Below are 20647 nucleotides of genomic sequence, written 5' to 3'. Positions count from 1 at the left end.
ATTTTTTTTTTTTTGGGATCGGGGTGGGGGAGGGGACGATGCTGCGGCTGTTCGTGCTGCGGGCCGAGAATGTCCTCACGGGTGACAGCGACATCAGCGACACCTACTGCTCCGCCACGTTCCAAGGTGGGGGAACAAGAAAAAACCGGGATTTGGGGGAATTTTGGGGGATTTTTGGGGGTTTTTGGGGTGACTCGGGGAGGCTCGAAAGGGATGGGATGGGGATGGGAGTGCCGCGGGTCTTCGCTGTCACCTCTGTCACTGTCACCCTATTGGTGTCCCCTCCCCGTTCCGGGGTGGGAAGGTCCGGAGGGGGGAAAAATAGGGATTTAGGGGAATTTTGGAGGGAAAAAATGGGATTTGGGGGAATTTAGGGGGATTTTTGGGGGTTTTGGGGCGTTTCGGCGCCGCCCTAATGGGGTTGTCCCCGTTTGTCGCCGCCACCCCATTGGTGTCCCCTCCCTGTATTCCGAGGTGGGAAGGTCCAGCGGGGAAAAAATCAGGAATTAGGGGAATTCTGGGGGAGAAAAATCGGGATTTAGGGGAATTTTGGGGAAAAATAGGGATTTAGGGTAATTTCGAGGGAAAAATATTGGGATTTTCGGGGAATTTCGGGCGGAAAATCGGGATTTTAGGGGAATTTTTTGGGGAAAAAGTTTCGGGAATTAAGGGAATTTTGGGAGAAAAAATCGGGATTTTAGAGGAACTTTGGGGAAAAAATATCGGGATTTAGAGGAATTTTGGGGTGGGGGAAGAGATTTTAGAAGAATTTTGGGGGAAAAAATGGGGATTTAGGGGGAATTTGGGGGAAAAAAAAATCGGTATTTTAGTGGAATTTTGGAGGAAAAAACCTCGGGATTTAGGGGAATTTTGGGGGAAAAAAGGTCGGGATTTAGGGGGAAAAAATCGGGATTTTAGCGGAATTTTGGAAAAAAAAATCGGGATTTAGTAGAATTTAGGGAGAAGAAATCGGGATTTCAGAGGGATTTGGGGGAATTTTGGCCCTAAGGGTTGGGATGGATTGGAATCGCCGCGGCTCCTCCCTGTCCCTATTGTCGCCACCCCGCTGGTGGCCCTTGGGGACCTCCCTAGTGTCACCCCGCGCGTCCCTTTCTCTGTCCCCCAGCGCTGCCAGCTCGCCGTTATTTTGGGATTTACCGCTCGCGGGAGGAGGGGATGATCCCAAATTTGGGAATGACTGGGATTTATCCCTTCCCGGGTCCCTTCCCGGGTGTCACTTCCTGGTGTCACACTTGGGGACATCCCGGAGGGGACAAAAGGGACTTTAAGAGGCAGATTGTTTGGTTTTCTTCGGGGGGAAAAAGCGGTTTTTTGGGATTGCTGGATGAGGGATCATTCCTGGGATTGCAGAATTCCCAAATCCCGGAGCCTTGCAGGATCCTGAAATCCTGGGGATTCATTCCCCACTCCTGGTATTCCCGGCATTCCCAAATCCCAATTCCAGGATTTCCTTGGGATTTCCAGCATTCCTGAATCCCAATGATTTCATTCCCCGTCCCTGGAATTCCCAGCATTCCCAGATCCCGGTGCTGGGTCATCCTCAGGCCTTGGAGCATCCTGGAATTCCAGGGATTAATTTTCCTTTTTTTGGGATTCTCAGAATCCCAGGAATTCATTTCCCCCTCCTTCAAGTTCCCAGCATTCCCAAATCCCAAGGATTTCATTTCCCACCTGATTCCCTGGATCCAGAGATTAATTTCCCATCTCTGGCACTCTCAGCATTCCCAAATCTCAGCTCCAGGATTTCCTTAGGGTTTCCAGAATTCTTCAATCCCAATGATTTCATTCCCCATCCCTGGAATTCCCAGCATTCCCAGATCCCAGTGCTGGGTCATCCTCAGACCTTGGAGCATCCTGGAATCCCAGGGATTGGTTTTCCTTTTTTTGGGATTCCCAGAATCCCAGGAATTCATTATCCCCTCCTTGGAGTTCTCAGCATTCCCAAATCCCGGTGTTTGGCAATCCTGGATCTTTCCAGCATTCCCATATCCCAAGGATTTCCTTTCCCACCTCTGATTCCCTGGATTCAGGGATTGATTTCCCATCCCTGGTGTTCCCAGCATTCCCAAATCCCTGCACTGGGACATCTTTGGGATTTCCAGCATTCCTGAATCCCAATGATTTAATTCCTGGGGATTGCAGCATTCCCAGATAACAGTGATTTGATTTGCCATCCCTGGACTTCCCAGAATCCCTGGATCTCAGGGAGTTATTTTCCTATTCTGGGATTCCCAACATTCCCAAATCCCAGTTTCAGGATTTCCTTGGGATTTCTAGCATTCCTGAATCCTCATTATTTATTTCCCCATGCCTGGCACTCCCAGAACCCCAAATCCCAAGGATTTTTTCCCCCATCCCTGGCATTCCCAGAATTCCCAAATCCCGGCGCTGGGACATCCTTGGAGTTTCCTGCCTTCCTGGATCCCAATGATTTAATTCCCCATCCCTGGGAATTCTGGAATTCCTGGATCCTGATCCTGGATCATCCTCAGGCGTTGGAGCATCCCTGAATCCCAGGGATTGATTTCCCCATTCCTGGGACTCCCAGCATTCCTGAATCCTAATGATTTAATTCCCTATGGAATTAAATAATCCCTGGGATTTGCAGCATCCCTGAATCCAGGGGTTCATTCCCAATTCCCTTTCCACACTCCATCCCTGAATCCCAGGGATTTATTTTCCCATCCCTGGCACTCCCAGACTCCCTGGATTCTGGGGATTCATTTCCCATCCCTGGGATTTGCAGCATTCCCAAATCCCTGTGTTTGCACATCCTTGGTGTTTCTAGAATCCCTGAATCCCAAAGATTTAATTCTCCATCCCTGGGATTTGCAGCATTCCCAGATCCTGGTGCTGGGGCATCCCTGGACTTTGCACCATCCCTGAATCCCAGGGATTTTCCCCAACTCACTTTTCCCACAGCATCCCTGAATCCCAGGGATTTATTTTCCCATCCCTGGCACTCCCAGAGTCCCTGGATCCTGGGGATTCATTTCCCATCCCTGGCATTCCCACCATTCCCAAATCCCTGTGTTTGGGCATTTTTGGGGTTTCCAGCATCCCTGAATCCCAGGGATTTATTTTCCCATCCCTGGCACTCCCAGAGTCCCTGAATCCCAAAGATTTAATTCCTGGGATTTGCAGCATCTCTGAATCCAGAGATTTTCCCCGACTCCCTTTTCCCACATCATCCCAGGATCCCAGGGATTCATTCCCAACTCCCGTCTCCCCCCAATCCCATCTCTCCACTCCCATTATCCCGTTTTTTCCCCTGTTCTCCCCTGTTTTTCCCGGCTCTGGGGGCGTTCCGTGCCCTTTCCCGGGCACCTCCTCCCGCGCCGGGAAGGGCCGGACCGGGAAAAGGGGCTGGGAATGGGATGGGATGGGATGAGGGATCCTTATCCCGGTTTCCCCATCCCAATCCCGATCCCAACCATGCTCCGCTGCCTGCTCCAAAGGGCTTCCCACCTTCCCAGCCTGGAAAAGCGGGATAAGCAAAGCGATCCCGTGGCCAGCCTGACATTCCGAGGTGAGGGAATCCCGTTTTTTTTTTTTTTTTTGGGAAGCAGGGGAGGGTTGGGAATGTTTGGGAACAGCTCCCGGGAAAAATCGGGATCTGAGAAGCTCGTAAATCCTTGGAAAATCCCCCTTGCCTTGCATAATTTATTCCCCTCATCCCAGTTTTTTTTTTTTTTTTTTTAAATCCCACGTTGGAATTTCCTCGGGAATTCCATCCCTCCGAATCCTTTAATTCCGAATGGGGATGGATGGGAATGATCCCACGCGGAGCGGGGGTTATCCCATTCCCGAGGGAGGGATTTCCTGGGAAAAGCGAGGCTTTGCACCTCCCAAATTCCCGCGGGGGGTTGGGAATTTTCGGGCATTTTCCTGTAGGGGAAAAAACGGGGAAAAAATCCCGTTTTTAGCAAAAAATCAGGAAAAGGACTAGGAGTTCCTTATCCAGTTTTCCCCATAGTAATGGGGTGGGAATGGGGTGGGAATGGAGGTTGCTTTCCCACCGGGATCCCTCAGGATAATCCCGGGATCTCCAAATCCCGATCCGGAGGAATCCCAGAGCTCCGAATCCCGGGAAAACGAGAAGGAGCTGAACCTTTGGATGAGGAAAAACAGGGAGATGAATTTCCCATATTCCCATGGAAATTTCTCTCTTCCCAATCCCAAATCGATAAGGATTGGTGGGGGAAAAAAAGAGCGGAAAACCGGGAATATTCGGAATCTCCCGGGATTTGAGTCACGGCCATTGTTTGGCCTTTTCCTTTTCCTCTTCCCGCGGGGGTTCCTCCCTTGGGATCAGCGACATTCCAGGAGGGATGAGGGGGGCGTGGCTTCGGGGGGAGGGGGAGGGCTGGAGCATTCCCAAATTCGGGAATGTTCGGGGATCCCGGGATGGCTGCGGGATTTGTGGGGATGGAGTGGCTGGGATTCCTCGTGGCTCTTCCCAGCCCGAATTCCCAGTCTCTGGAATCTTTGGATTTGCTCTCTCTGCTCCTGGGGAAACTGAGGCACGGCAGGGAGGGCAATTCTGTGGGATTTTCCCGGATTTTCCTTGGATCCTGGGTTGGTATCCAGCTTTGCATCCCAAACCCCGCCTGGGATCAGGGAATGGGATCCAATCCTGATCCTGGGAACTGTGGGAATTTCTGGAAGTTCAGCTCCAGCTGGGAGCAGGGAATGGGATCCGATCCTAGTCCTGGGAAATCTGGGAAAAATCCTTGAAATCTCAGCCTCAGCTGGGATCTGGGAATGGAATCCAATCCCAGTCCTGGGAATCCCTGGAAGTTCAGCCTCACCTGGGATTGGAGCTTCACTCTGGGATCCTGATCCCTGAGAATCTCCTGATCCATGGAAATATCCTGATCCATGGGAAGCTCCCAAGCCCTGGGAATCTCCGAATCCCTGGGAATCTCCCGATCCCTGGGAATCTCCTGATCCCTGGGAATCTCCTGATCCCAAAATTTCTCCCACCAGGAGTGAAGAAGCGCACGAAGGTCATCAAGAACAACGTGAATCCCATCTGGAATGAGGTGAGAGTTCCCAATCCCTGGATGTATCCCTGTTCCCAGAAAAAGAGGCCCCAAGCCCAGGTGATCCCAAGGTTTGGGATGGTTTTTCCGTTCCTGCTCCGGAATTCCGGGCACGGAGCCACCTCCAGCCTCTTCCCTTCCATCAAGGTTTTATCCAGATTTAGCACGAAGGTTACGAGAAATTTCTATGGAATTGGAATTTTTCCAGCAGCTTTTCTCCCTCCGTGGGTCAAAATTTAAAAAAAAAAAAAAAAAAAAAAAAAAAAAAGGGGATTTGGTGGGAAAACAGGCATGGATTTGGGGTTGGAGAAGTTCCTGGGATTTTTTCCTTCCTGGTATTCCATGGCCAAGGAAAAGCTTTTTCCCAAGGCATTTTTTTCCCATGAATTTGCTGGGAATTTTGCCTTTGGGAATGCTATCATTCCAAGGTGGTTTAGGATTTCTGCTTCCAAGAGCTCATCCAGGCTCTGATCCCAGTTTTTTTCTTTTTTTTTTCCAGGGATTTGAGTGGGATCTGAAGGGAATCCCTCTGGATCCCGATGCCGAGCTCACCGTGGTGGTCAAGGACCATGAAACCATGGGAAGAAACAGGTGGGGCAAAAAATTCGGGAATTGTGGAAATCCCATTCCCGGGATGCATCCAGCTCCTCCCAGATTTTGCGAATTCCCCCTTGGAAATGGAGGCGGTCAGTGGGAGGCCGGAGAGACATTTTTGGGCCGAAATCTGGGGGAAAATTCCAGGGGGAAATTCCAGCGTCCGAGGGTCGGGAAAACACAGGGGGTCCTTGTATCCCGAGCCGCTCGGCCTGGATTTGGGAATTGCTGCCAAAATCCTTTCCCGAGGCGCCGGCACAGCCGGGAAGGGTGGCGTTCCCGGAGCCTCCGGTTTCCTTCCTCCCGCCGATCCCGGTGCCCCACATTCCAGGGGTTCCCCATGGATCGGGGGATGAGGAATGAAGGGATTCCTGGAATTCCGGGTCATTCCCACGTCCCTGCAGGGAGCTGCTGGGAAAGGGGGGGAAAATATTGAGGGAGGGATTTATTTTCGGAGGTTGGGAATGAGCTCCCTGCTCCGGCCGGGAGGGAGGGATCCAGGGCTGGAGCGGCGACTGGAATTGCTGTTGGGATGAGAGCCAAAGGAGCTGGAATTTGGGGCCATTCCAGGTCCTGCGCGTCCATAAATAGCGACGGGAAAACGGGAGGAGGGTCTTGGATCCTGGAGCACAGAGATTCCATCGGCAGAGACAATTCCTGCTTTCCCAGGGGGATCCAAATCCCGTCCAAGCTGTCCTTGGACACTGCAGGGATCCAGGGGCACCACAGCTGCTCTGGCAATTCCAGCCCAGCCCCTCCCCACCCTCCCAGCCAGCAATCCCTCATTCCCAACATCCCAGCCCAAGCTCCCCTTTCCCACTGGGAAGCCATTCCCTGTCTCCTGTCCCTCCATGCCTTGTCCCCAGTCCCTCTGCAGCTCTCCTGGAGCCCCTTTAGGCCCTGCCAGGGGCTCTGAGCTCTCCCTGGCTCCTTCCCTTCATCCAGGGAAACATTCCCAGCTCTCCCAGCTCCCCATCTCCATGGCCTCTCCAGAATCCCTGGCTCTGGAAAGGTTCAGATGCTCCCAGATTTCCCTTTCCCAAGCTGATCCCGCTCCCTGTCCTGCAGGTTTTTGGGAGAATCCCGAGTTCCGCTCCGGGATGTCCTGGCCACTCCCAGCCTGGCGGCTTCGTTCAACCTCCCCCTACTGGACTCGCGCAAGGAGACCACTGGGGTGAGTGCCAGGACCAGTTTGGGACCAGTTTGGGACCAGTCAGGACCAGTTGGGACCAGTTTGAGACCAGTTAGGGCTCCCAGTTTGGAACCAGTTGTGCTCCCAGTTTGGAACCAGTTGAGCTCCCAGTTTGGGAGCAGTTCACCTCCCAGTTGGGACCATTTGGGCTCCCAGTTTGTGACCAGTCCAAGCCATGGAATTCCAAGCCATGGAATGACCAGGGGTCTCCCAGTTTGGGACAAGTTGGGCTCCCAGTCTGGGATCAGTGGGACTCCCAGTTTGGGACTAGTTTGGGGCTCCCAGTTTGGGACCAGCTGGGCTACCAGTCTGGGACTGGTCTGAGTCCTGTCCCTCCCAGTCTGATCCCCGTTCTCCCATTAGCCTCTCTAACTCCCATTCCCTCTTTTCCAGGCTTCCCTGTTCCTGCAGATCTCCTACATTCCCCCTCCGGGTGCCATCCCAATTTTCCCAACTCCGAACCCTCCGGATCCAACCCCGGCTCCGGCCGAGCTGGAATCAGTCACCGGTACCCAACCTCCCTTCCCTGTCCCGATTTTTGGGATCCCAACCCCATTCCCAATCCCAGAATTCCCTTTTCCCGCCGGGCAGAGACGGCCGGAGAGGAGGACACGGAGGATCCGGAGGCCACAGGGGACACGGAGCCCTCGGCGTCATCAGGGCCTCCGGGCTCAGAGCCACCAGCAATTCCCAGGAATCCGCCTGGGAATCGAATCCGTGGGATGAAGAGGAGGAGGAGGAGCTCTCCCAAAAAACCGTTATCCAACAAACCGCAGGATTTCCAGGTGGGATGGGGATCTTGGGATGAGCTGTTCCTGAAAAACCCCGCGGGCTGGGCTTAGGGTGGGATTGGCTCTGGAAGTGTCATCCCATGGAGTTATCCTGGTATTCCCTGCCCTCCATCCCATGGGGTTATCCTGGTATTCCCTGCCCTCCATCCCATGGGGTTATCCTGGGATTCCCTGTTCTCCATCCCAGGGGATGATCCTGGTATTCCCTGTCCTCCATCCCATCCCAAATCCCAGTGCTTCCCTGTCTTCCATCCCATGGGATGATCCCAGTGATTCCTTATCCTTCATCCCATGGGATGATCCCAGTATTCCCTGTTCTCCATCCCATAGGATGATCCCAGTAATTCCCCGTCCTCCATCTCATGGGGTTATCCTGGTAATCCCTGTCCTCCATCCTGTGGGATGATCCCGGTGATTCCCTGTTCTCCATCTCATCTCAAATCCCAGTGATTCCCTGTCCTCCATCCCAGGGGACAATCCTCGTATTCCCTTTCCTCCATCCTATCCCAGATCCGAATGATTCCCTGTCCTCCATCCCATGGGATGATCCTAGTGATTCCCTGTTCTCCATCCCATCCCAGATCTGAGTGATTCCCTGTCCTCCATCCCATGGGATGATCCTTGTGATTCCCTGTCCTCCATCTCATCCCAAATCCCAGTTTTTCCCTGTCCTCCATCCCATGGGATGATCCCAGTGTTCCCTATCCCCCATCCCACCCCATTCCCATCCCATCCCAGATCCCGGTGATCCCTGTCCTCCATCCCACGGGATGATCCCAGAATTCCCTGTCCCCCATCCCAGATCCGGGTGCGGATCATCGAGGGCCGGCAGCTCCCCGGGATGAGGATCCGGCCGGTGGTGAAGGTGACAGTGTCCGGACAAACCAAGCGGACGCGGATCCGGAAAGGGAACAACCCCTTCTGGGATGAGGTGAGCAGGAATTCCCGGGAGAGGGATCCAATTCCCTGAGAGGCTGGGAAGTGGGAATGTGGTCCAGGGGAAAAACTGGGAGAGTTCCTCACCCTCATCCCGGTTTTCCAGACTTTTTTCTTCAACGTCTTTGAGTCCCCGTCGGAGCTGTTTGATGCTCCCATTTTCCTCTCGGTGAGTGCCGGGAAGTCCTGGAATTCTCCCCTTCCCAGGGAAACATCCCTATCATTCCCCAGGATCAGGATTTGTGCTGGATTGCCCATTTTTCCTCATTTTCAGGTCGTGGATTCTCGGTCGTTCCGCACGGATTCGGTGATCGGCGAATTCCGGGTAAGGTGCCATCCCTTTATCCCACAATTTCCCGCTCTGGATGAACTCTGGAATCTCCTTTTCCTTGTATCCCGCAGATGGACGTGGAGGCCGTTTACTCCGAGCCAAGTGAGCCTTGGGAAAACCCTTTTTTTTGGAAAACCCCTTTTTTTGGGAAAACACTTTTTTTTGGGAAAACCATCCACACATCCAAGCTCTTCCATAGACAAATTCCATATCCATGGTCATAAAATCCTGGAATGGTTTGGGTGGGAAGGGACTTTAAATCCCAACCCATTCCATGGGCAGGGAGACATCCCACTATCCCAGGTGGATCCAAGTCATTCCAACCTGGCCTTGGACACTTCCAAGGATGGAGCAGACACAGTTTCTCTGGGAATTCCATCCCAAAGATCCATTCCTCCTCCCCAGTCCCTTCCTGGGAAAAGAACTGCAATATTCCCATATCCCATTCTGTGATTGTTTGAAGTATCCAGACAGGAGCACCCCTGACCTCCCTGCACATCCTGGAATTCCATGTTTCCCCCGCAGAACACGCTTTCCTCAGGAAGTGGCTGCTCCTCTCGGATCCGGAGGATTTATCCGCGGGAGCCAAGGGCTACCTGAAGGTCAGCGCCTTCATGTTGGGGCCTGGAGACGAAGCTCCCGTGAGTATCCTGCTGGGAACGGGGGGACATTCCTGCCCTGGGACATTCCAGCCATTGGCCACCAACCCCAATGGCTATTCCCAGGGAATCCAGTTGTATCCAGGGACAATTCCCACTACCCCAGGTGGATCCAGCCTGCCCTTGGACACTGCAGGGATCCAGGGGCACCACAGCTGCTCTGGCAATTCCAGCCCAGCCCCTCCCCACCCTCCCAGCCAGCAATCCCTCATTCCCAACATCCCAGCCCAAGCTCCCCTTTCCCACTGGGAAGCCATTCCCTGTCTCCTGTCCCTCCATGCCTTGTCCCCAGTCCCTCTGCAGCTCTCCTGGAGCCCCTTTAGGCCCTGCCAGGGGCTCTGAGCTCTCCCTGGCTCCTTCCCTTCTCCAGGGAAACATTCCCAGCTCTCCCAGAGCAGAGACTCTCCAGAATCCTGGAATGGTTTGGGTTTGGAAGAACCTTAAATCCCATCCCATTCCCACCCCATCCATGTTCAGGGACATCTCCCACTATCTGATGTTGCTCCAATCCCAAAGTCCAACCTCACCTTGGACACTTCCAGTGACAGGAAATCCCCCTAACCTCTCTATTTAGTGATTTTCCTGCTCATTCCCTTTTCCCGTCTGACTTTTCCCGTTTTCCCGCAGACGGAGAAGCTGGAGGTGTCTGAGGACAAGGAGGACGTCGAGGCCAATCTGCTCCGTCCCACGGGTGTCACCCTCAGGGGAGCTCTGTTCCACCTCCGGATCTTCAAAGCCGAGGATTTGCCCCAGAGTAGGTTTTCCCTTTGGATCCCTTGGAATCGCAACATTCTGGGCAGGAATTTAGAGAATTTAGGAACCTTAGGCTGGATTTTCGGGAACCTGAGGCTGGATTTTTGGGAATCTGGAGCCAGATTTTTAGGAATCTGAGTCTGGATTTTTGGGAACCTCGGGCTGGATTTTAGGGAATCCATGCCCAGATTTTAAGGAATCTGAGGCTGGATTTTGGGAATCTGAGTCCAGATTTTTGGGAATCTGAAGCTAGATTTTAGAGAATCTGAGTCCAGATTTCAGGGAATCCAAGGCTGGATTTTTGGGAATCTGAGTCCAAATTCTGGGGAATCTGAGTCTGGATTTTTGGGAGCCTGACTCTGGATTTTGGGAATTAGGGCCCGGAAAAGGGAACGATCCATATCTCAATCATAGGATTTTGGCTTCTGGGAAAGGAGTCTCTTCCCACATCCAAACTGGTTTTTCCACCCATTTTTGCCGCCTGGAGAAGCATCTCCTCCATAGGAATGCTCCTCCCGCTGGTGGGACAGCCGGGATCATCTGGATGCTTCCCAATTCCATGAATTTTGGCATCTCCCTCTCTTCCCAGTGGATGACGCTGTCATGGACAACGTCCGGCAGATCTTTGGCTTTGAGAGCAACAGGAAGAACCTGGTGGATCCCTTCGTGGAAGTCAGCTTTGCCGGGAAAACGGTGGGAATGGCGGAATCTGCCGGGATACTGGGAATGGTGGTGGGAGGAACCTGGGATTGGGAATGGCGGCGGGATGACCTCTCCTGGTTCTGGTGCTGGACTTGGAATGGAGGGATTTGATCTTGGAATGGGGAAACTGGGTCTTGACATGGAGGAATTTGGTCTTGGAATGGGGAAATCTAGTCTTGGCATGAGGGAATTTGGTCCTGGAATGGGGAAATTTGGTCTTGGTGTGGAGGAATTTGGTCCTGGAATGGGGGAGTTTAGTCTTGGTATAGGTAAACTGGGTCTTGGCATGAGGGAATTTAATCCTGGAATGGGAAAATTTGGTCTTGGAATGGAGGAATTTGGTCCTGGAATGGGGAGATTTGGTCTTGGTGTGGAGGAATTTGGTCTTGGAATGTGGAGATTTGGTCTTGGCTTGAGGGAATTTGGTTCTGGAATGGGAGAATTTGGTGTTGACATGGAGGAATTTAGTCCTGGAATGGGGAGATTTGGTCTTGGAATGGGGGAGTTTAGTCTTGGAATAGGGAAACTGGGTCCTGAAATGGGAGGAATTTGGTCCTGCTGGTCTCAAGGTAAAATCCCTGGGAAATCCAAAACGTCCTCTGCCTCCTGCACTTGGGGGGGTTTTGGGGAGCCCATGGAATGAAGGATGGATTTTGGGGAGTCTGAGGTCAGATTTTAGGGAATCTGAGTCTGAATTTTGGGGAAACCAAAGCTGAATTTTAGGGAATTTGAGTCCAGATTTTAGGGAACCTGAGGCTGGATTTTAGGAAACCTGAAACTGGATTTTGGGGAACCTGTGGCCAGATTTTGGGGAATCTGAGGCTGGATTTTGGGGAACCTGACGCTTCCCAACTTGATCAATTGGGAAAACAGCGACATTCTCGGAACAACACCAACATTCCCCATTCCCATCCCTTTTCCCAGCTCTACTCCCGGATCATGGAGAAAAACGCCAACCCGCAGTGGAACCAGTGCCTGACACTGCCAGCCATGGTGAGCCCCGCTGTCCCCAAGGTCCCCTCCTGCTGTCCCCAGAGCCACTCACCCTCTTCCCATGTCCCTTTTCCCAGTTCCCTTCCATGTGCGAGCGGATGAGGATCCGTGTGACCGACTGGTGAGCGGGAAGGGCATTCCCACATTCCCACATTCCCGGAGTGGCGGGATGGGCGCGGGGACCTCCCGGGATTCCCCAAAGTGACAATGTCACCTTGCAGGGACCGCCTGACGCACAACGACATCATTGGCACAGCTTTCCTGGGAATGTCCAAGATCTCGGCCCCCGGCGGGGAGCTGGAGGGTAAGGGCGGGAAGCAGGCTGGGATTTGGGATGCATGGATGCATGGCCACCGAGGAGCCGCATGGCATGGCTGGAGGTGGGTGGTGGCTTTGGGAATGGCACTGTCACAGCTGTCACTGTCCCTGCTGGGGACAGTCCTGGGGGTCATTCCAAGCTGCGCACATTTTTGGGATGGATCCAACCCCTCTGGATTTGGGATTCGGTGGATTCTCGGGGATGGGGGGAGGAGGCTGCAGGTCAATGGGGTGGCTGGAGGTTGATGGTGGCTTTGGGAATGACACAGTCGTTGTCACAGCTTAGGGACAGTTGTGGGGGTCACTCCAAGCTGTGCTAGGGTTTGGGATGGATCCAACCACTCGGGATTTGGGATTTGGTGGATTCTTGGGAATGGGGGCTTGAGGCTGCAGGTCTAAAGGGTGGCTGGATGTTGGTGGTAGCTTTAGGAATGTTATTGTCACCATCCATGCTTGGGGACAGTCCTGAGGGTGTCCCTGAGCTGTGCTCAGGTTTGGGATGGATCCAGCCCCTCGGGATTTGGGATTTGGTGTATTCTCGGGGATGGGGGCTTGAGGCTGCAGGTCCATGGGGTGCTGGAGGTTGGTGGTGGCTTTGGGAATGGCACTGTCCTTTCTTGGGGACAGTCCTGGGGGTTGCTCAGAGCTGTGCCCAGGTTCAGGATGGATCCAGCCCCTCTGGAATTGGGATTTGGTGGATTCTTGGGAATGGGGGTTTGAGGCTGCAGGTCCATGGGGTTGCTGAGGTTTGGTGCCACATTGTGCTGGCAGATGCCACGCCCCACCCGTGGCCCCATGGAGGTGACACTGAGGGGTTGTCCCAGGGTGGGAATTCCCACCCAAATCCCAGCATTCCAGGGGGAAGTACCCCTGGGTGGTGGCAGGGCTCAGCTGGGTCTCACTGTCACCGGTGCTGGGAGGAAGGCGGGAATTTGGGGACACCACGGCTTTGGAGCTGCCAGGAGCTTCCACCTGCACGAGCTTCTCCTGCTGCTGGCGCTTCCGTGGAATCTGCGATCCCGACGGGAATTCCATGCTTAGCTTTGTGACCCCCATGAGCCCTAGGGACATTGTATGGCCACCTTGGGAAAGGCTGGGAGCAATCTGGGATAGGGAAAGATGTCCCTGCCCATGGAATGGGATGAGGTCCTTCCAAGCCATTCCATGCCATTCCATGCCATTCCATGATTCCATGGATCAGGACATGATCCAGGGGCTCCAGCCATGTGTCCCCACCAATGTCCCAACCGCTGGCTCTGCCCTCTTCCCAATCCCAACCCGAATCCTGGAATGGGCTGGAGAGAGAGAGAGAGGATGGGAATGGGACGATCCCATTCCACCACTGGGATCTGCTTGATCCCAAGGAAATTCCAGGGAAAGAAACTGCAATGCTCCAATCCTGCTCCACCCCAATCCTACAGCCTCTGGAATTGTCCAAGGCCAGGCTGGATGGGGCTTGGAGCAACCTGGGATAGTGGGAGGATTGGATGCACCTGGAGGAGTTTTAAGGTCCTTTCCCACACAAACCGTTCCATGATTCCTTGAATCCTTGCATCCATGATTCCATGGCTCCATGATTCCATGATTCCATGATTCCTTGAATCAATGATTCCACAAGCAACCTCTCCCCTTCACTCTCTGTCCCTTCGCACTAAATCCTGTGGGAATCTCCACCCTCATTCCCATATCCCATATCCCTTTTCCACGCTCTTGTCCCAACCTTTCCCGACTTCTCTCCCTCTCTTTGTGCCTCAGATGAATTTCCTGCTCCTGCGAAGCCTCTGAAACCCTCGGACCGTACGTTCCCAGTAACATCCCAGTTTTCCAGCGCCTCCTGGGACTGGATTTACTGGTTCCACCCTCTGGACTGGGGGAGGATCCGCCGGGATGAGTTGGGCACCTTGGGAAAAGGGAATGGCCCTTTGGGGATTCCCGGGATGCTCAGGGTGGGATTCCTGCTCAAAATTGCATAAAAATGAGTGGTTCTCCTTCTGGAATCATGGGATTGGAAAATCCCTCTGATCCGTTGGCTGCCGAGGTCACAGCTGATCCATGTCCCCAAGTGCCACATCCGTAGGGAGGTTTGATCCTTCCAGGGATGGGGATGGACTTTTCCAGGAAGGAATTTTCCCGGAAATCCAACCTAAACCTCCCCTAGCCTTTTCCGGGAAGGAATTTTCCCCAAAATCCAACCTAAACCTCCCCTAGAATTTTCCAGGAAGGAATTTTCCCAGAAATCCAACCTAAACCTCCCCATATGTTTTCCAGGAAAGAATTTTCCCAAAAATCCAACCTAAACCTCCCCTGAGGCTCTTTCCTCTCTCCTGTCACTCTTACTCTTGTCCAACTCCTCTCTTCCCTTTCCCCTTTCCATGAGAACTTTTCTCGGGATTGGGAATTCCCGGGATACAGCACCACACCCTCCTTGTCTTTCTCCCGCTCCAAGGTGAGGTTGTAAATGGGTAAAAATTCCAGGATTTTGGTGACTTCCGGCTGTGTGATCCCAGTGATCCTACAGCCAGCAGGACGCATTCCCAAGGTGCCTCCAGGAATCTCTAATCCCTCTTTTCCCTGCCGTTCCCAGTGGATGACGGGCTGGGATTCCTGCCGACCTTTGGCCCCTGCTACATCAACCTCTACGGAAGCCCCCGGGAATTCAGCGGCTTTCCCGATCCCTACGAGACGCTCAATTCGGGAAAGGTGACATCGGCTGCTTCCCGGCGCATCCCAAAATAACCCTCCGGCTCCTCTTTTCCCAAAAAATCTGCTCCTAACCCAATCTGGCTTTGCCATCAGGAACCTACGCTGCGTTTCCCGGCTATTCCCGCTAAATCCTCCTGCTGCTGCTCTGCTCCCAAAATTCCATCTGGGAAGCGCCTGCTGGAATTCTCTGCCTGATCTTGCTGCTCTGCCATGAAGCCTCTGGGAAGCTAAAGCATCAGGAAGGGAATTCCGGGATCCTGATCCTGGAATTCCTGGTCTGTCCCAAGGGCGAGGGGGTGGCGTATCGGGGTCGGATCCTGGTGGAGCTGGAGACAAAACTGGTGGAGCACTTGGAGCAGAAGGTGGAGGAGATTCCTGCGGATGACATCCTGAGGGTGGAGGTATGGGAATCTCTGGGAAATCTCTGGGATTGGCATGTGGGATGCCGGACAGGGAGGAGGCCATGGGTGGGGAATGTCCCTTGGTCCGTGGGTTCCTGGAGGGAAATCCTGCTGGATTTCCATCCTGAGTATCCAGGTTGATCTGTCTGAGCTGGTTGTGGTGAGCATGGAATCCATGATTGTGGAATCATGGAATGGTTTGGGTGGAAATGGACCTGAAAGCTCATCCTGTTCCATCCAGGGACAATTCCCACCATCCCAGGCTGCTCCAATTCCCAATATCCAAGCTGCCCTTGGACACTGCAGGGATCCAGGGGCACCACAGCTGCTCTGGCAATTCCAGCCCAGCCCCTCCCCACCCTCCCAGCCAGCAATCCCTCATTCCCAACATCCCAGCCCAAGCTCCCCTTTCCCACTGGGAAGCCATTCCCTGTCTCCTGTCCCTCCATGCCTTGTCCCCAGTCCCTCTGCAGCTCTCCTGGAGCCCCTTTAGGCCCTGCCAGGGGCTCTGAGCTCTCCAATGGAATTGTGGGAGATTTCCCTTCATTCTGGCTCTCTCAGATTTCCTCCTTGGGCTCATTTTCCGTGAGAAGTTGCAGCCTCCTCTTCCATCAGGTTTTCCTAAATATCCCCCCCAAAATTCCTGTGCTGCAACATTTGTTATTCACCCTGCAAGAAAATTCCCATCTTGGAGCGATCACTGAGCTCTGTGTGCCTGGGCAGTGATGGGTCATAGAATCATGGAATCCTGGAATCATGGAGGTTGGAAAAGCCCTCTGGGATCATTGAGTCCAAGCTGGGATTGATCCCCACCACATCCAGGAATTCCTTGGACACCTCTAGGAATGGGACTCCAAATCTCCCTGGGCACTTCCAAGGCCTTTCCACCTTTTCCATGAGGAAATTCCTGCTGATGTCCAACCTGAGTTTACCCTGGCACAGCCTGAGGCTGTTCCCTCTTTTCCTGTCATTCCCTTGGAGCAGATCCTGATTCCCACCTGGCTCCAACTTTCAGGGGGTTGTGGAGATCCAGAAGATTCCCCCCGATCCCTGTTTTCTCCAGGCTGAGCTCCCTTCCCATCTCCCTCGGCTTTTTCTGGTTCTCCAGGCCCTTCCCAGCTCCCTCAGACTCTCCCCAGGATTTACCCTCCAGCTCCTTCCCAGAGATCATTGATGGTGTCTCCTCCATGCCCACATTCCCATCCCTTTTCCAGAAATACCTGCGCCGACGGAAATATTCCCTCTTTGCCGCCTTCTACTCGGCCACGATGCTCCAGGGCGTGGATGGAGCCATCCAGTTCGAGGTCAGCATCGGGAATTACGGGAACAAATTTGACTCCACCTGCCTGCCCCTGGCCTCCAGCACCCAGTACAGCCGGGCTGTGTTCGATGGTGAGTGTGGAAAAACATCCCTGGGGGTGATCTCAGTGTGGCTGGTGGGAGAGAATCCTGGAATTATGGAATGGGTTGGGTGGGAATGGACCTTAAGGCCATCCCGTTCCATCCCATCCATGGGGTGGGACACCTCCTGCTGTCCCAGGCTGCTCCAAGCCCCAGTGTCCAGCCTGTCCTTGGACACTGCAGGGATCCAGGGGCACCACAGCTGCTCTGGCAATTCCAGCCCAGCCCCTCCCCACCCTCCCAGCCAGCAATCCCTCATTCCCAACATCCCAGCCCAAGCTCCCCTTTCCCACTGGGAAGCCATTCCCTGTCTCCTGTCCCTCCATGCCTTGTCCCCAGTCCCTCTGCAGCTCTCCTGGAGCCCCTTTAGGCCCTGCCAGGGGCTCTGAGCTCTCCCTGGCTCCTTCCCTTCTCCAGGGAACATTCCCAGCTCTCCCAGAGCAGAGACTCTCCAGAATCCTGGAATGGTTTGGGTTTGCAGGAACCTTAAATCCCATCCATTCCCACCTATTCCATGTCCAGGGACGCCTTCCCCTATCCCAGGTTTCTCCAATCCCAATGTCCAACCTGGCCTTGGAGACTCCCAGGGATGAGAATCCAGAGGTTGTGTCCAGGGGATCCCACTAGAGGTGTCCCTGCTTGGACCAGATGACTCCCAAGGGTTTTCCCACCTCAGCCATGGTGGGAATTTATGTCTGGAAAGGAGCAGGGAAGTCAGGACTTCTCTCAGCTCCATGCAGTGGTTTTTAGGAACACCTTTCCCTGGCCTTTCCCTGCCTCCTGGCCTCATCCCACCAGGAATGTGGAGCTGGTTTCCGGCCTTGCTGCTGGAGCCATGGAGCTGGATCCACATCCCGTTGGATCTCAGTGGACTGTCACCGATTTAGAGAACACCATTCCTGTCTTTCTCCCAAACCCCTTCCGAGATGGATTCCAAACCCAATTCTCCCCTATTTTCCCCTTTTTCTTCCCTTTCTTCCCCCTTGTCCCTCCTTTTTCCCCCGTCTTTTTTCTCTTATTTTTACCTCTTTTTTCTCTTATTTTCCCTTTTTTCCTCCTCTTTTTTCCTCTTATTTTCCCCTCTGTTTTCTCTTATTTTCCCTTTCCCCCCCTATTTTTTGCCTTCTTTGCCCCTTCTCCCCCTTTTTTCTCTTATTTTCCCCTTTTCCCCCTCTTTTTTCTCTTATTTTTTCTCTTATTTTTTCTCTTATTTTTTCCTCATTTTTTTCCTCATATTTTTCTCTTCTTTTATCTCTTATTTCTTCTCTTATTTCCCCCCTTTCCCTCCTCTTTTTTTCTCTTATTTTCCCTTCTTTTTTCTCTTATTTCCCCCTTATTTTTCCCCTTATTTTCCTTTTTTTCTCTTATTCCCCCCCTCCCCACCCCTTTTTCTCTCTATCCCTGCTCCCGAGGGGTGGATCCTGTTATCCCATTATCCTGTTGTTATCCCGTTGTTATCCCATTGTTATCCCATTATCCCGACATTCTCGCGCTGTCCCCAGGTTGTCACTACTATTACCTGCCCTGGGGGAACGTGAAGCCAGTGGTGGTGCTCTCGTCCTACTGGGAGGACATCAGCCACCGCACGGACGCCCAGAACCTCCTGCTGCACGGGGCTGAGCGGCTGGTGAGGGGCTGGGGACACCCCTGGGGACACCGGGAGGGGACAGTGACATCCCTGATGACACAGAGGGTGACCCAGGTTTTGGGTTTGACGGCGCCTGTTCCGTGGAGGGAAAGTTGTTGGTGTTCCAGGTGTCCTGCTGGGACCGTGGAGGGATGGGGGGAATGGGATCCTGGCACTTCCATGGGGTGACAGCAGGGTGGGGACATGGGGCTGTCCTGTGACCCACCTGCTGAACCTGGAGATTCATGGAATCATGGGGTGGTTTGGGTTGGAGGGGACCTTAAAGCCCAACCAGTTCCATCCAGGGACAATTCCCACCATCCCAGGTGGATCCAGGCTGCCCTTGGGCACTGCAGGGATCCAGGGGCACCACAGCTGCTCTGGCAATTCCAGCCCAGCCCCTCCCCACCCTCCCAGCCAGCAATCCCTCATTCCCAACATCCCAGCCCAAGCTCCCCTTTCCCACTGGGAAGCCATTCCCTGTCTCCTGTCCCTCCATGCCTTGTCCCCAGTCCCTCTGCAGCTCTCCTGGAGCCCCTTTAGGCCCTGCCAGGGGCTCTGAGCTCTCCCTGGCTCCTTCCCTTCTCCAGGGAACATTCCCAGCTCTCCCAGAGCAGAGGGGCTCCAGAATTCTGGATGCTTTTAGTTTGGAGGAACCTTAAATCCTATCCCATTCCATGTTCAGGGACACCTCCCATTATCCCAGATTTCTCCAAGCCCCAATGTCCAACCTCACCTTGGACACTCCCAGGGGTCCAGGGTCTTTCCTTCAGTTCCAGAGCGATTTCTGGGATTTCTTGTTGGATTTCCCTGTTGATTCTCCTGGAGCTCCAAACATTGGGGTGCAGCTCAACCCAGGCTGTGGTCTCCAATCCCGAGGAGCTGCCCTAGCCGCTCACCGGGAATATTGTGGAAATGGGCTGGGATGGAATTCCAGGGGATTCTGCAGCCCCTGATCCGCACTTTTCCCACAGGAAGCAAACCTGGAGAAGGTCCAGGTGGCCCTGAAATCCAATCGCTCTCCGAGCGAGCTGGAGGCTCTGGGATCCCAACTGCTCGATGATGTCATCGCCGACTGCAGGTACCTCCGGAATTCAGGATGGAAAACCTTTCCTGATGTTTCTTCTTCATTTTGGGTTGGAAAAGACCACTGCTTGTGTCCCTTTTCTCTCCCCTTTCCCCCACCTCTTTCCCCTCTTTTTTTCCCCCTTTTCCCCCCTTTCTCCCTCTTTTCTCCCTTTCCCCCCCTTTTTTCCTCTTTATTTCCCCATTTCCTCAGTTTTCCATTTTCCCCTTTATTCGCCCCTCTTTTTTATCTTATTTTCCCCTTTTTCCTCCTCTTTTCCCCCTTTTTACATTTTTCTCCCTTTCCCTCTTCCCCCATTTTTCTGTTTTTCCCATTTTTTCCACTTCTTTTCCATTTTTCCTTTTATCTCCTTTTTCTCCTTTTTCTCTCTCCTTCCTCCTTTTTCCTCCTTCTGCCCTTTTTTCCCTTCTCCCCCTTTTCTCTTTTCCCCTTTCCCCCATTTTTCTCCTTTTCTTCTTTTCCCTTTCCCCCATTTCCCTTCATTCCCTTTATTCCCTTCATTCCCTTCATTCCCCTTTTCCCATTTTTTCTCCCTTCCCCCCCTTTTCCCTCTTTTTCAACAACTCCTCCATATTTTCTCTTCACATTTGTTCCCATTTAAATTCCCAGCCGCAAAATTCCTCTTCCTTCATCCACTGCAGACATTCCATAGCTCCAGGAAAAAGATGCCATCAAACCATTCCCTCCTTTTTTTCTGTAGTTTTATAATTTATCCTCCAGAAATTCCCTTAAATTCCAGTGGTTCCACCAATTTTAGAAGCAGGGATGTTGCATCCCTAAAAATCTCCTTAACAACCCTCTCCGCTGCCTAAAAACAAATTTATCTTTCTCTCCATCTATTTTTTCCGGAGGAAATCCTGATTTGCGGGTCAGGAGCCGCGAGCAGGAAGTTCATTTATAGCAGCGGATCCATAAATCCTTGAATTTTACAGGAAAACCTCCCAGTTTGGCACCAGTGAGGATCCTCCCGGCTAGTTTATCCGGGAGTTTGGATCAATGGATACTTAACTGTGGGTGTGGCTCATTCCCACCCTGATTCCAGGAGGAATTCCCAGAGTGGTTTGAACCTATTTTGCCCTTCCCGTTCCCAAAT

General features: G+C 53.1%; 1 protein-coding gene across 6 annotated transcripts in view; it reads left to right on the top strand.

Moving 5' to 3' along the window:
• The window catches only part of DYSF (dysferlin), a 70321-nt gene continuing 49674 nt past the window's right edge, over positions 1 to 20647 (top strand). For 3 of the 6 annotated variants that reach the window (XM_085059349.1, XM_085059348.1, XM_085059353.1), the window contains exons 1-22: positions 3442 to 3550; positions 5011 to 5066; positions 5566 to 5657; positions 6729 to 6834; positions 7246 to 7360; positions 7444 to 7637; positions 8446 to 8574; positions 8686 to 8748; positions 8854 to 8904; positions 8982 to 9012; positions 9436 to 9551; positions 10197 to 10323; positions 10912 to 11015; positions 11949 to 12017; positions 12095 to 12138; positions 12239 to 12321; positions 14091 to 14132; positions 14920 to 15035; positions 15326 to 15439; positions 16654 to 16831; positions 18343 to 18467; positions 19442 to 19548. In XM_085059349.1, the coding sequence (XP_084915475.1) occupies positions 3457 to 3550; positions 5011 to 5066; positions 5566 to 5657; positions 6729 to 6834; positions 7246 to 7360; positions 7444 to 7637; positions 8446 to 8574; positions 8686 to 8748; positions 8854 to 8904; positions 8982 to 9012; positions 9436 to 9551; positions 10197 to 10323; positions 10912 to 11015; positions 11949 to 12017; positions 12095 to 12138; positions 12239 to 12321; positions 14091 to 14132; positions 14920 to 15035; positions 15326 to 15439; positions 16654 to 16831; positions 18343 to 18467; positions 19442 to 19548 (2156 nt within the window). In that variant the 5' untranslated portion in view covers positions 3442 to 3456. Of the gene's footprint in view, positions 127 to 3441; positions 3551 to 5010; positions 5067 to 5565; positions 5658 to 6728; positions 6835 to 7245; positions 7361 to 7443; positions 7638 to 8445; positions 8575 to 8685; positions 8749 to 8853; positions 8905 to 8981; positions 9013 to 9435; positions 9552 to 10196; positions 10324 to 10911; positions 11016 to 11948; positions 12018 to 12094; positions 12139 to 12238; positions 12322 to 14090; positions 14133 to 14919; positions 15036 to 15325; positions 15440 to 16653; positions 16832 to 18342; positions 18468 to 19441; positions 19549 to 20647 lie in introns of those variants that run through there. The other 3 variants (XM_085059351.1, XM_085059352.1, XM_085059350.1) reach the window with 3 other exon arrangements.

Source organism: Lichenostomus cassidix, chromosome 4 (assembly GCF_008360975.1).
Source record: "Lichenostomus cassidix isolate B80296 chromosome 4, HeHo_3.0, whole genome shotgun sequence".
Classification (NCBI taxonomy): Eukaryota; Metazoa; Chordata; class Aves; order Passeriformes; family Meliphagidae; genus Lichenostomus; species Lichenostomus cassidix.
Note: the sequence above shows the minus strand (reverse complement) of the source record. Positions and strands in the feature narration are given on the sequence as shown.